The sequence below is a fragment of the Blennius ocellaris genome, assembly GCF_963422515.1.
Source record: "Blennius ocellaris genome assembly, chromosome: 19".
Lineage (NCBI taxonomy): Eukaryota > Metazoa > Chordata > Actinopteri > Blenniiformes > Blenniidae > Blennius > Blennius ocellaris.
The window spans coordinates 9,501,999-9,514,741 of record NC_137668.1 but is presented as its reverse complement, the minus strand read 5'-3'; the positions used below and the strand labels follow the sequence as shown (position 1 = coordinate 9,514,741).

Here is a 12,743-nt window from a genome sequence, read left to right as displayed (position 1 = left end):
CTTTGGCCATAATTAAATTCGTATTACAATTTTTCACATTTCATAACAGAAGATGTTTTTCTCTTTTAGTGTTCCTGCCTGTTGGATTCCTGACACTTTATTATTTTTAAATATTATTGTTATTCTAGTATGTACATATAATCCTTTCTTGCTTTCTCAGACACACTCATACACACAATGATGGACCTATTGCAGTTCTGACCTACTTATTAGTGGCAGTATATCATCCAGCTCAACCATCTACTATTCATTTTTACCATTTTATAGTTTTTCTTTGAATGAACCGTACATTGCTTTGCCCAAGGAGACTTAAATTTGAGTTAAATTACACATGAGGTCAGAATAATTAAACATTTTTTGCCAAATTAAATAAAATTTCACCTGGTCTCCCCATTCGTTGATGACAGGCATGTTAATATCGTCTACGAAGACGGTCATCCTGCGTCCGGCCGGCGGCCCGTAGGTGGCGCCCATTCGTTTGTCGATGTAGCTCTCGACAGTCCTCTGGAACATGCCGGGCAGCGTGGCGGAGGAGAAGTTCACCGTTTTGCTGAGGTGAAGCTCCGGGTCCAGTTTGCCGGTGTATCCCTGCAGCAACGCACGCGCATATTTTCAATCATGCTAGTGCACAATCCTGCCGTTACACCACCAAACACTAGAGGGCAGCAGCATTCATACAAAACCGTTTCTCCTTTGCTGAACTCACATACAAATGCATTATCCCACACACTTTCTTAGCCAATCATCATTAATAATCCACTCATTTATTCAACGTACTATTTTAAACTTTTGACAGTAAACGCTTCTTAACATGACCTTCCGACAGCTCTCGTCACCTCTATTGACCCCGTGTTGTGGGCCTTACTTTAATCATGACGGTCTTGGCGGTTCCCTGCTCCCCGATCAGCAGCACCGCCTTCCTCTGCTTCACGATGGTCTGCATCAGGAAGTCCGTCCTCACGTTGTCCACGTTGGGGACCAGGATGGACGAGTAGTCCGGGATCTGGTCGTTGGGGTAGACGTACTCTGGGACCTGGATCAGGACGATGAGGGGACATCGTGATTTGGGTGTCACAGATCTGTGAGAGGGAGAGGAGTCGGGGGGGTTACAGACCTTTGTGGACCAGTGCTCCCACTCGCCCTGCTCACTGACGGTGAACTCAAAGATGGTCTGATCGTCCCGAGTGTGCGGCAGGTCCAGAGACGAGCTGTGAGCCTGAGAAGAACGGTGGGAACATAAGGAGAGTGCAGAAGAACGACAAGAAACTATTTCAAGTCCGTAGCGTGAGCACCACTGCAAGAGACTGACGGAAAGAGAGGAGAACCAGTAGTGGCCGGCTCACCTTCAGGAAGGCCTCCATCTTCGCTCTGTCGTCCAGCTCCAGCAGAGCACCCAGCGACCACATGACGGCAAACACAAACAGTCGACCCACGTCGCCATGACAACCCTGCTTCTCCTCCGTCGGAAGCAAACCCTGAAAACACCGGAGACGACATCTAGTCCAGGGTGCAAGAATGGATCCCACGATCAGTTTGTGTGCGACTCTCACATCTGTCACATCACGCGCAAACTTGATGACTCCAATGACGTTAGGCTTTAGACCACACGTGGATTTGAAAACGGACACGTCTAATCAGGAAGTTAATAAATATATCAGAGCATTGCAGACAATAAACACAATTATGACACAGAAAATATCGTATCTCCAAATAGAAGTCATGGAGAGACAGCTGAGAAAATGCCTTCGTTTATGTTGAAGTTTTACGTTAATCTTCCTGCACAAACTGATTCATATTTATACAAGCTGTTAGTTTGGGTCATTTTTACGGTATTTTATCTTTGTGCACACTAACTTTCATGAGATCAGGCCCTGAGTTGAAAAAAAAAACTACTTAAAGATGACACCACTTTGTAGACACTCACATAAATATTGATAATTCAAGTATTTACAACAGTTTACTCGAGTATTTACTGTGTTTTGTTGGCGCCTCTTACCTGCAGTAGGTCGATAGTCTGTCTGATGTACATACACTCCAGGACCTGCATCTTCGGGGATACAGCAGTGGAGACAAAGTCCAGCAGATCCTGCAAAATATTCACATTTAATAAACTACATACATTATTAACTCTTTATTCTGTCTGGTTGTTTGTTTTATGAAAAAAGAGGAAACAAGCTGTAAACATACTTTTAATGTGTTGAAAAAGTTAAAAGATCTTCAGTAATGACTAGTTTTGGTCTGTTTTTGGTCTCCACCACATCCTAAAGCAGTTACCTGCCTATTTAGCGGCTGAATTTCTGGCTTTAAATATTAACACAACTCGGTTACAGAACAAAGGAAGTCACACCTACATGAAAGACCTGATCTGCTGAAGGTTTGTGCACACGCCTGTGGAAACTGTTCTACTAACAGAAGGCACTGAAGTTCCTATTTAACAGAAACGCAAAATAACACACACTTACTATGCAACGTCAATTTTGAATATTGAGTGTGTGTTCCAAGTTTTATTGTTAATTGTCAACCACCTGCATAATGCACACAAAATGAAAGCTCAATCCACTTGTGTGAGCGTGGAATTTAAAATGCTTTAACAGGATCTTAGTAAATCAGACCGTTGGAGTGAGTAGATAAGCACAAACACATTTCCGGACTGTGGGAGAACATGGAAACTCCTCAAAGAAAGGCAGCCAAGTCTGGACTCAGACCGGGGATTTGCCACAAACTTGCCTGGTAGCAGCTGTCGAAGCAGCGCGTGAGGGCGTGGGCCTGACGTTCGGGGAGTTTCTGGAGCCAGGCCTGCAGGACGGGGCTCCAGCTGAGCACCGAGGAGCTCATGAACACCATCCCGTTCCTGGACACTGTGGCCGGGGAGGCGTTGTCGATGTTGTGGGGCTCAAAGACAACCTGACGGGGCAGAATGAAGAATCCCGGACTTCAATTTACAGTGTCTCTTATTTTTCATGGATCCAAATGTCTTCTGGTTATTATCATTAAAAAAAAAAAAAAAAAAACTATGTATAGTTCATAGTTGAACTATGCATTCAACTATGGAGAATGCATAGAAACAATATCTTTAGATAGTATTCACCTATTTTCATACAATGTGCATAGACTTATACATTAGTAAGTGATTACAGTTGTTAGTTAGCTGATGAGAGTTACAAATTACTTCTATAAAAGGTTTTGGAATCAAAAGCCCCCCCCAAAAAAAGTTACTCTAAAAAGTAACTCCTGCATTATATTGATTAAGATTCTTCTGTCTTCACTGAGAAGCTACTATATTTATATATTTAGTTGTGTTTCTTAATCTGAAGGAAAAACATCCCGACGTCCTGAATCAGAATGTTGATCAAAAGCCTTTTTTTCAGAAAGCAACTGATGAGTGAGAGTGAGGTCCAGTGGGAATGAAAACTGGGTCTCAGTGAAAGAACCAAACTTCCTCAGCTTGTTGTCTTGAAGCACAAAACTGCTCCGAAAGCGTCCGACGGGCTTCATCGTAAGAGCTGAGTGTGTCCTCATAGATAATCTGATATGTTCAAATGTTTATTCGCTCACACACGTTCAATTCAATCGGTTATACCACCTCTGGTGGGGTTAGCTTTGTGTTCTGATTGGTTGAAAGTCGCTACCTTGCAGCACGGCGCCATGGGGATCCGGTCTCCGTTCGCCAGTGTCAGAGTCTTATTGTCGTCTAAAACGGAGTTCAGGTTCTCGATCCAGATGGCGTCTACTGGGCCGTCCAGCACGATCCAGATGAATTCCCCCTGACAAACACACAAAAACTCAGTAAAATATGTTGCCTGAGAGTGGAATCCGTCCCGCAGGATTAGGGCAAAGCTGCTCAAAGTGCCTGAGCTACGGTTTTGGTCATCAAAGTTATATTGTCTTAATTTGAAACATTTTTTTAACTCCAACAGAATGATATTTGGTGAAATGTGGGAAAAATATGTGTCTTTGAGTCATAGTGGTTGCAGATCCCGTAAACCATTAAAATAACCTTGGGAATAGGACAGAAGAATTCACTTATGGTAAAAAAATTTAGATAATTCTACAGCCTGTAAAGTCTGAATCGCCTCAACACAGTTCACATATAAAGGGGAAAACAACGTGTTTCAATGGTTCTTTTGAAATAACAATCATAAAGCAATGCGAATGCTAATTGCGTGTCTGTGCACCTTCTTGGCCTTGAGCGTTTTCCTCCACAGTGTGGAGAACACGCCGTCCGTCCAGTCGTTGGTGGTGACGTCCAGCGTGCCAAACATCTGCGCGGCGGTGATGGCCTTGGGGTTCATCCTCATCTCCCGGTGGGGCGACCCGCACTCCGTCATGGCCTTCATCAGCGTGCTGATGCAGGCCGTCTTCCCGGAGCCACTGGGACCCAGCGTCATCATGCCTGCATGAGCAATTTGAAGTTTAAAGGACAAACGGACATCGGAAGCTGAAGTTAACAGGAAAAAAAGAGACAATCTGTTGACACGGCGACAGACAGAACTGACTGAAAGCAGTTTGAGGTTGCTGCGTGAAGCTACCCACTAGGTTTTTGTTTTCCTCAGTAGATTAAAGACAACAACAGTTCCTGCTCAGTCTATACCGATCTCACCATGTCGGACTCTCTGCGTCTCGTATAGTTGAACCAGTTTGAGGATCCAGGGCGGGTGAGGGATGAGCCCGGCCTGCTGAGCCTGGCTGAAGATGGACGCCTCCAAGTCTGGATACCCGGCTTTATCCAGAACTGCACAGAGTGACAAGACAACAGACTTTAGATCATTCATATAAATCCAACCAATGATTCGACCTGGTAAACCAAAGACGTCGGACTCAATATGTGGGCTTCATTGTCTCCTCTGATAGTGCAAAAAGATTAGAAGAAGGTTCTGAATAACATGTTTTTTAGATGAGACTGTTGTGAGAGATAAACATACCAATGCCAGGAAACAGATCGTTGATCAGACTCATGAAAAGCGGCTCATCCTCGTCCACCTGCACAAAGAAACAGACAATAAACTTTTCTCACTGTGATGACTCAATAGATTTGTGTTCATCACACGTAAAATAGGTACTAATATGATACAAAAGGATTTGTAGTTGCATTACAGTAACTTGTAATTTCATATTACGTCATTAAATATTGTTCCAAACAACAGAACTGTTGGGAGAATGAACAAACACACCAGTTTTGAGAGGTTCATGTCCCTCAGGACTCTCATCACCACCGTCTTCTCTGGTTCCGACGGGTTCGATCTCTTCACAGCGCCCAGCGTCCTCAAGACGGACAGAATGTTCCTCAGACCAAAATCATAATGGACCTGAAGCGAAGACACAGCGGAGAGGATTACTATTGAGAACAAGCTGAATTCCAGACTTTGACACAGAGTATTTGGTTGTTGTTCTCTCACCTGTTTGGAAAGCTGCTCCTCGCACAGTTTATATAGCGTGTAGAACTTCCTGCTGAGGACCTGGTTGTCACGGAAACCGGCGCTGGCCAGTTTGACCCTCATGATGATGGCCCGGTCCGGCACCATCATGGCCACTGTGCGGAACTGAATCTTCAGGTTCTCGGGCAGCTCCTGGCGCCCGGCGTACCCGGGGTTCTGGAGGAGCGAGGAGACTGGAGGTGAGGCCTGCTGGTTTCTACTGTACATCCACTCCAGACCTTCAGCTGGGGAGAACCTCAATCGACTCCCACATTCTGCTTATTGTTTCATTCAGCTGAAGGTCTGTCAAACTGGAGGCTTTTGAGAGAAATCTTTCTCTAAAACCCTTTTGTGCAGCTCTGGAACTCTCGTCTCAATGTGTTTAAAGTCATGTATTAATTGGCGTTTGAATTGCAGCAGCAGTGGCTTCCCGATGCTTCACGGGGTCAGAGTTCAGGTACCATGGTGAGGAAGATGCCAAACTCGGGGTCCATGTCAACCACGTCCCCGTCGGTGAAGATGAACTGCTTCTTCTTGTTCTTCTTACACTGCAGGACGATGTAAATCTGCTGGGCGGCGACAGAGAGCACCGGCAGCTCGATGCGGTTAAACTCGTCAAAGCAGCCCCAGGCGCCCGACTGAGCCAGACCTGCAGAGAGCACACAGTCCAGAGTGACGGTGCTGCGGTGCAGTGAACTAAACACAGCGAGGGTCTTTAAAGCGGTGTGTGTAAACACCTGGATGCGGCAACACTGTGAAGGCTCATAGGAATAACGCGACGGGAATGCAGTCGTCGGCATTACCGACCTTTATAAATGCGTCCCAGTCCTCTGTAGTCCATCTGGTCCGAGCAATTGAACACGACCACATACTTCCCGAGACAGCGGCCCATGTCTTTGGTGGTTTCCGTTTTACCTGCAAACACGCTTCGAAGTCAAGATGACCCTATTTTCACCGAGCTGCCTCCTAAATCTCATCACCAAACGTGTTACCTGTTCCCGCAGGGCCGGCCGGGGCTCCGCCCATACTCATCCCCAGAGCCTGTGACAGGGTGATGTAACACCTGGGACAGATGGTCAACATCCTCAGCTCCCACCGGGCAGTGAAGGCACCGCGTCTGACAAGTCGTCTGCGTTACCTGTCTGTCAGCGGCGTGATGACCAGTCTGTCAGTGCAGCCCAGGTACTCGTTGCAGTAGACGAACTCCACGTCCGTGATCCGGATGACGCATCTGTCTGTATCCTCCAGGAAGTAGAACCTCGACTGCTTCTGCCACTCAAAGTCGGAAGCCGATCGAACGTTGAGACGCACCTGACAGCCATGACGCGATAAAGACAACAATGTTTTCCAGTGGTCTCTGAAATAACGCATCCTGAAAGCTGAAGTTAAATGGCCTCGGGGTTAAAAATAGTGTTTGTTTTTTTTTTAGTACATTTTTGGGGATAATTTATTCAATTAATATGCTGCAGGTTCAATCCTGGTCTTCTGTGTGGCTCTTCCAAACAAAAACACAGTGTGGTGAGGTCACGGTGGAGACATGATGTAGGTGCAGTGCAGACAGGATGCAGTGGAGATACGACTTCAATGTAAAAGGAAGTATGGACACAGTAGAGCAGCAAAGTGGATGGAGTGTAGAGAGCAGAGAGGAATCATCTTCAGGCAGAAGACGGAAAGACTGAATCATTTAATAGTCAATAATCATTTTAGTCTTATTTTAAAGATATAATACTGTAAAAGGATAAATGTAATATTAATAAAAATAATAATAATAATAGCCGTCTCTGGTCCTTCTGTCCACCCACCAGGTCGTCAAAGATGTCCCTCTGGTGGACATGGATGGTGATGAGTGTCTCATACTTGGTCCTCTCGTTCCGGCTCAGCTCTCTGGTCGTCATGTCAATCAGCTCGTTGAGGAGATCCAGGAACTTCTGATTGGTCGCCTGCATGATCTGTCAGCCACCGAAACAGAAGCGGTGAATGGAGGACCTCAACACCATCCGTCAACACGTTGTTTTTTTTTTTCAGAATAGCAGCACCTTCTTGTCAGACTTGCTGAGGACCAAGGCTTCCTCTGCATCTCTGGTCCAGATCATCTGGATCCCCAGTAGGCCGACCTGAGCAGGGAAGGCCGACTGGAACTCCAACAGCTTCAGGCCGGGGTCACTGATGGCCAAGTAGGCCTGCCGGATGATGGAGTGGAGGGTCTGCCTCACCCCAGCCAGCAGCTGACCCAACCACCCCTCCACGTTCCCCTGAAAGACAGGACGAGGTCCAAACAGCTCAGAACTAATGAGGGACAGTTTGTCTTACGTGCTACTCTAATACCTTCGGCAACTGATCTTATCTGATCTTATTAAAGTTCAAACTTTATTGTTAGAAATGAAGCTCCTAGTGAGGATAAAAGTCGCCATTGTGTGTACCTGTGCCATGACGGGCTGGCTGAGCTCCACAGTTTCTCCTTCCTGCGATTGAAAACTGATCATCTGGTCGTAGACTTTGTCACTGAAAACGACTCGGTTGACGTTGTCAAACAGGCTGAGAAGATGAGCCTGACAGGCGAAGACAGTTTGAATATTTTATCAGGCAACACAAACAGGAAACGACAGCAAAACAGGACCAAAGAACTGTTTTTAGATGCTTTATTTTATTAATTTCAGTTAACCTTAACACAGTACTAGGAGCGAGTGGAGCTGATGGGGGTCTCACACACAGTCCAGTTACCTGTATGGTGTGCGAGTCTGAGGCCTGGCCCAGGACCTCCAGCAGCGCGGGGTCGGACACGAAGAAGAAACGAGGGAACACCAGACGTTTCTTCTCCAGGTAGCCAGAAAGAGACTTCTGGCAGAGCTCTAGCTGCTCCAGCAGGTGAGGCAGCAGCTGCAGGAGCGCAAACAGAACAAACATCCATCCATTCCACAGTCATGCCAGCTAATACAAAGAAAGAACGCTTGAAAAAGATTAAAAAAAACATTTTTATGAAATAAAAGACCTTTAAATTGGTGCCACAATGATCAAAAGTCCAAACTTGTCTGGTTTCATGTTTTTTTTACGTCGGCTGTTTCGAGTGTATTTTGCGCAGCACCTGACTGAGCGTCTCGTCTCCCACGCAGCACTGCACCACGTTGGGAATGTCGTGCGCTCGCTGCATGATCTTCTGCCACGACTTGTCGATGTTCTGGAAGCGTTTGGCCTCCTGCAGGAGAGAAGTGGCGTTTGTATGACGTGTGAAAGAAAAAGAGAAGCGCAGACGGTCGGCCGCGCTTGTCGACCTGCGGCAGCTGCTTGGCGATGTCTCCGCCCACGAACACGGCCTCCAGGTAGATCCACAGGTTCTGCACCGACAGCCACTTCTCGATGATCTCGGAGGTGTTGGACAGCTTCTGCACCCACAGCTGGATGGAGGGTTTGAACGGAGCGTTGTACCTGCAGGACGAGGACCAACAACACAGCTTTTCTCCATTTTTTTTGTTCATTTTTGTCAATTATCCCTCCTCCTTTTTATTTGTAGCCTTTTGTTTCCTTCCTTTCAAGCCCTACTTCCACCTTTCATTCATTCCCTTCCTCTCCTCCTCACCTGTTGCTCAGCAGTGACGTCAGCACCATCAGGCTGTCCTCCATGGCGGAGATCTTCTCAGCCGTCTCGGCTCCTCTCAGCAGCAGCTCCCCTCGGTTTCTGAAGGAGGCGAAGCTGAGCGTCTGGCCGCTCCACTCGCCCACCACGTCCTTCAGCTTGGCCTCGATGTCGCGCTCCTTCACCGCACTGATGCAGACATCCTGAAGCAATCAAACCAGTGCTCCTTCTGAGACATGGAGCGGCAAAAGAGGTTTCTTTGATGTCTTTTGTAGTCGAATATTGAAAAATACAACTAAAAGAGTGCTGGGGTATTGTTTTGAAACCCACCAGAAACGTGACCATACTTGTAGCAGTGATTGTACTGCAAAATACTGTATACCAATGATCTCATACATGTGTGAAGAAACAAAAGGAAAAGTCAAAGCTAGCATCTTAGAGGGAGAAACGCAATTTGTTATAACTTGTCTCAAAGCCGTGGGACTAGTTTTGCACCCAAATTCAATGAAAGGATTTAGAAAAGAAAGAAATAATGACCTGAAACGTGCCTTAATATGTCTAGTATATGCACACAATGAGAGATGTTGCAAGACGAGTACCTCGATGTCTTCTTTGTTCTGCAGCAGAGGAGCCTCCATGATGTTTCTGAGGGAGAAACTGTCTGATTCCACCTGAAAGCTGTGACCTGTCAAGTCACTGAGACGAGTCCAGTGTCTGTTCAACATGGCCTGAGGGAGACGGGACGTTACAAGCATTGTGGAGTATTTCTATGACCAAAAAATTCACATTCAAACCAGTGCAAATATGCATTAAACTGTTCAGTGTTTGGTACCTTGTTGGCCATCATGTAAAGGAGAGGACAGGTTTCTGTGAAGTCATCAATGGTCTTCTTCAGATCTCTGAAGGCCTGCCACTCTTTCAGTGCCTTTGGGAGCTTCCTGATCCTGACGACATGAAACAGAAATGAAAGGTACAATATGTCTGTCTAAACAACATGAGATCGGGACGGTAGTTTTACGCTTTCTGAAAGGTTATTTAAAAAAGAGGAGGCAGAGTGTGAAATAGGGGGAAACTACACTTCCTCGTGCATAGACTTTGCTGGTGGTGTCCCCTCTGGTTCAGTATTGGGTCCCCAATTCTTTATTCTATATAATAAATGACATCTGGAAAGCTTCCCCAAAGTTTTAAATTGGCTTTGTTTGAAAATGAAACAAGGATTCTCAGTGGGACATTTACAGGCGCTTCAAGGAGACAATAATCTTTCCCCTGTTGTATCCATGAACCTGTTCACTTGTCTATCCTCTCTGTGTTCTACCTGTTCTGGAAGTCCTGCAGCTCCGTATTGATCTTCTCAATGTTGAGATCAGCCCACAGGATGTCGTAGTACCCCGTCACGCTGTCGATGACCGAGTTATAGAGGCCGTAGAGCTTCGAGAGCAGAGACAGCTCCCGCTTGATCCTCTGCAGCTCCGGATACTCTGCAGGACGGACGGACGGTCGTTCCAGGCCAAAGTGGAAGATTTGAGCAAAAAGAGACAAAACATAAACGCAATACTGCATGGATGCCATTCATTAAGACATGGTCCACAGTGGAGGTGGATCATTCGGTCATACCGTTAACGGGGAGTCCGAACAGCTCCTCCCCTCCGGAGTAGGTGGTGTAGTTCCTCCACAGCTGATCGAACTCAGCCTGAAAACTCTGCAGCCGCTCGCTCGCTTCGGCTGGAGCCACGCCCTCCACACCGGGACCTCTGGAGACACACACAAGCACACAAACATTTGTGATGTTTCGGATTGGCCTGTCTCCTTTCCACCTGCTTACAATGTAAAGAAGCTCCGTCAAAAACCTCCTCAGTGTTTACAGTCTGGTAAACAAGGATGCGGACGTCGCCGTTGCCTCTATGGCTTCGTTCATCCGCCCGTCTGTCGGCGCTCAGTGAGTACCTGAGGTCGTAGTTGGTGTAGAAGCTCTGAACTTGAGTCTGGAAGCTCTGCACCGCGGCCAGCAGGTCGGCCTTCATGACGGGCTGAATCTTCACCAGCGTGTTCTGGTTCTGCACCACCTGAAACCGGAGCACAACACAGACGCCGGCGTCTCACGACTGGCGACCTCCCGCTGCGGCGCGGGTCTCCCCGGGCCTTACCAGAGCGCCGAGGGTTTTCCATCCGTAAGACAGGCCGTCGACGCGCTCGGCATTCCCGTCAGTGAAGACCAGCTCATGTTTGTTGAGCAGGGCGAAGGATTCCTCCACCGGACCGATGGTGGCGTCAATACGTACCTCCGCATCACGGACCTCAAACAACAAGCAGGGCGTGGTGAAGGAGGGAGTGGGTGGATGGATGGATGGACGAATTCAGTGAAGGTGTAAAAGACTGACCTCTCTGAGTGCTGCCATGGCTCCCCTAACGTCTTCCAGGTCTGTGATTGGACGCTGCAGGCGCTTTGTCAGCCCGTCCATGAGTGTCAGGATGTCGTTCATGTCGGCGGCGGCGCGGCGGTTGAGCGCGGCGCCGAACGCGCGCTTCCAGACACGACACTCCTGAGTGAGTGACCGCTTCAGCTCGTGGGTTTCAAACATGATGGAACCCACGGCGTAGAAGGCCGGCAGCTCTGAAATCTGCTCCTCTAGCCTCTGCGAGGGACAGCAAAGCATCGTGGGTAAACTCGGCCAAACAGACACAGCCGTTGCATGAAAAACAAATGCAAATTAAATGTTTGTTTTTTTTCCTTTTGATCGCGTATTATTTTGAAAGTTGTGTCCAGAAAATATGATTAATACCACATTAGCTTTGACCTTTCATCTTCTTTCATTGTAACAGAACAAGACATTTACAGACCAAGATTAAAATAATATAGCCACAGTGTAGACACACATTTTACTAAATAAAGCCACTAAATATAATACAAACTGCCAGAACATGGGCGAACCGATACTAATGATAATTCATGCGGATATGAAGTAGAAGTTAATCGGCGACGGCTTACAGAGTAAAAAGAGATCTGAGCGCTGAACTCGGTCAGCGACGGGTCGGACTGCAGGAAGGCCTGAACCTGCTCCTCTGGATCCTGAACACATCCACGTGTGAGAGCAGTTCAACAACAACAACAATAACAACGACGGGTTCTCGCAGACCTGGTTCCACAGAGCGGAGAAGTGAGCGAGTTGGTTCAGAGTGTCGACGGCCTGAGATTTCATAGACGACACGATGGAGCCGAGCTGGATCACCAACCTGCTCCGACACACAAAACAGTCGGGGCTCGAACCTGCCTCTTCTCAAAAAAAACCCACTGTTGTGTCCCCAATTAATCTGCAGCTTGAGCTCATGTATGTAAGCGATGCTGAGGTGGTTTGGTACAGATGTTGGTTTCATTCACGTATTCCCAGATGAGTGAGTGAGGGTTTGCACGGACTGACTTGGTGACGTTCTTGTGTTCGGCCAGCTGCCGGTCCAGAGGGCGCAGCACCAGCGGTTTCACTGGGACGTCATCGCCCGCATCACGAACCGCCGCCTGCTCCACCTGAGAGAGAGAGAGAGAGAAAGAGAGAACAGTGTGATTGGCTGCTGGCCACCATGGGACCCCCCCCCCCGAACGTACCTGCAGTTGTTTGTACTGCAGATGGGCGAAGGTCCACACGGGGACGTCTTTCGTAGCAGACAACACAGAATTCACCATCTTATTCACGATGCTCTGAAACACGGACGTGACAGACTCAGGAACAGCCTTTTCAATCTCGCCACACAAATGCCTGTGCTGC

General features: G+C 47.4%; 1 protein-coding gene across 1 annotated transcript in view; it reads right to left on the bottom strand.

Annotated features, from left to right (window-relative positions):
* dnah5l (dynein, axonemal, heavy chain 5 like) overlaps positions 1-12,743 on the bottom strand; it is a gene marked incomplete at both ends in the record, with an annotated part of 46,038 nt that overhangs the window by 21,276 nt on the left and 12,019 nt on the right. Inside the window, 34 exons of the mRNA XM_080515247.1 lie at positions 382-588; positions 866-1,033; positions 1,115-1,216; positions 1,344-1,475; positions 1,997-2,086; positions 2,728-2,904; positions 3,630-3,764; positions 4,176-4,393; positions 4,601-4,732; positions 4,923-4,980; positions 5,172-5,306; positions 5,397-5,591; positions 5,876-6,063; positions 6,222-6,329; positions 6,407-6,477; positions 6,553-6,725; positions 7,217-7,363; positions 7,451-7,666; positions 7,835-7,963; positions 8,136-8,291; positions 8,497-8,607; positions 8,684-8,837; positions 8,989-9,188; positions 9,585-9,713; positions 9,818-9,929; positions 10,301-10,463; positions 10,600-10,736; positions 10,930-11,048; positions 11,130-11,279; positions 11,364-11,618; positions 11,972-12,052; positions 12,120-12,216; positions 12,402-12,505; positions 12,584-12,676. Coding sequence (XP_080371373.1) covers positions 382-588; positions 866-1,033; positions 1,115-1,216; positions 1,344-1,475; positions 1,997-2,086; positions 2,728-2,904; positions 3,630-3,764; positions 4,176-4,393; positions 4,601-4,732; positions 4,923-4,980; positions 5,172-5,306; positions 5,397-5,591; positions 5,876-6,063; positions 6,222-6,329; positions 6,407-6,477; positions 6,553-6,725; positions 7,217-7,363; positions 7,451-7,666; positions 7,835-7,963; positions 8,136-8,291; positions 8,497-8,607; positions 8,684-8,837; positions 8,989-9,188; positions 9,585-9,713; positions 9,818-9,929; positions 10,301-10,463; positions 10,600-10,736; positions 10,930-11,048; positions 11,130-11,279; positions 11,364-11,618; positions 11,972-12,052; positions 12,120-12,216; positions 12,402-12,505; positions 12,584-12,676 — 4,842 coding nt within the window. The remainder of the gene's footprint in view (positions 1-381; positions 589-865; positions 1,034-1,114; positions 1,217-1,343; positions 1,476-1,996; positions 2,087-2,727; positions 2,905-3,629; positions 3,765-4,175; positions 4,394-4,600; positions 4,733-4,922; positions 4,981-5,171; positions 5,307-5,396; positions 5,592-5,875; positions 6,064-6,221; positions 6,330-6,406; positions 6,478-6,552; positions 6,726-7,216; positions 7,364-7,450; positions 7,667-7,834; positions 7,964-8,135; positions 8,292-8,496; positions 8,608-8,683; positions 8,838-8,988; positions 9,189-9,584; positions 9,714-9,817; positions 9,930-10,300; positions 10,464-10,599; positions 10,737-10,929; positions 11,049-11,129; positions 11,280-11,363; positions 11,619-11,971; positions 12,053-12,119; positions 12,217-12,401; positions 12,506-12,583; positions 12,677-12,743) is intronic.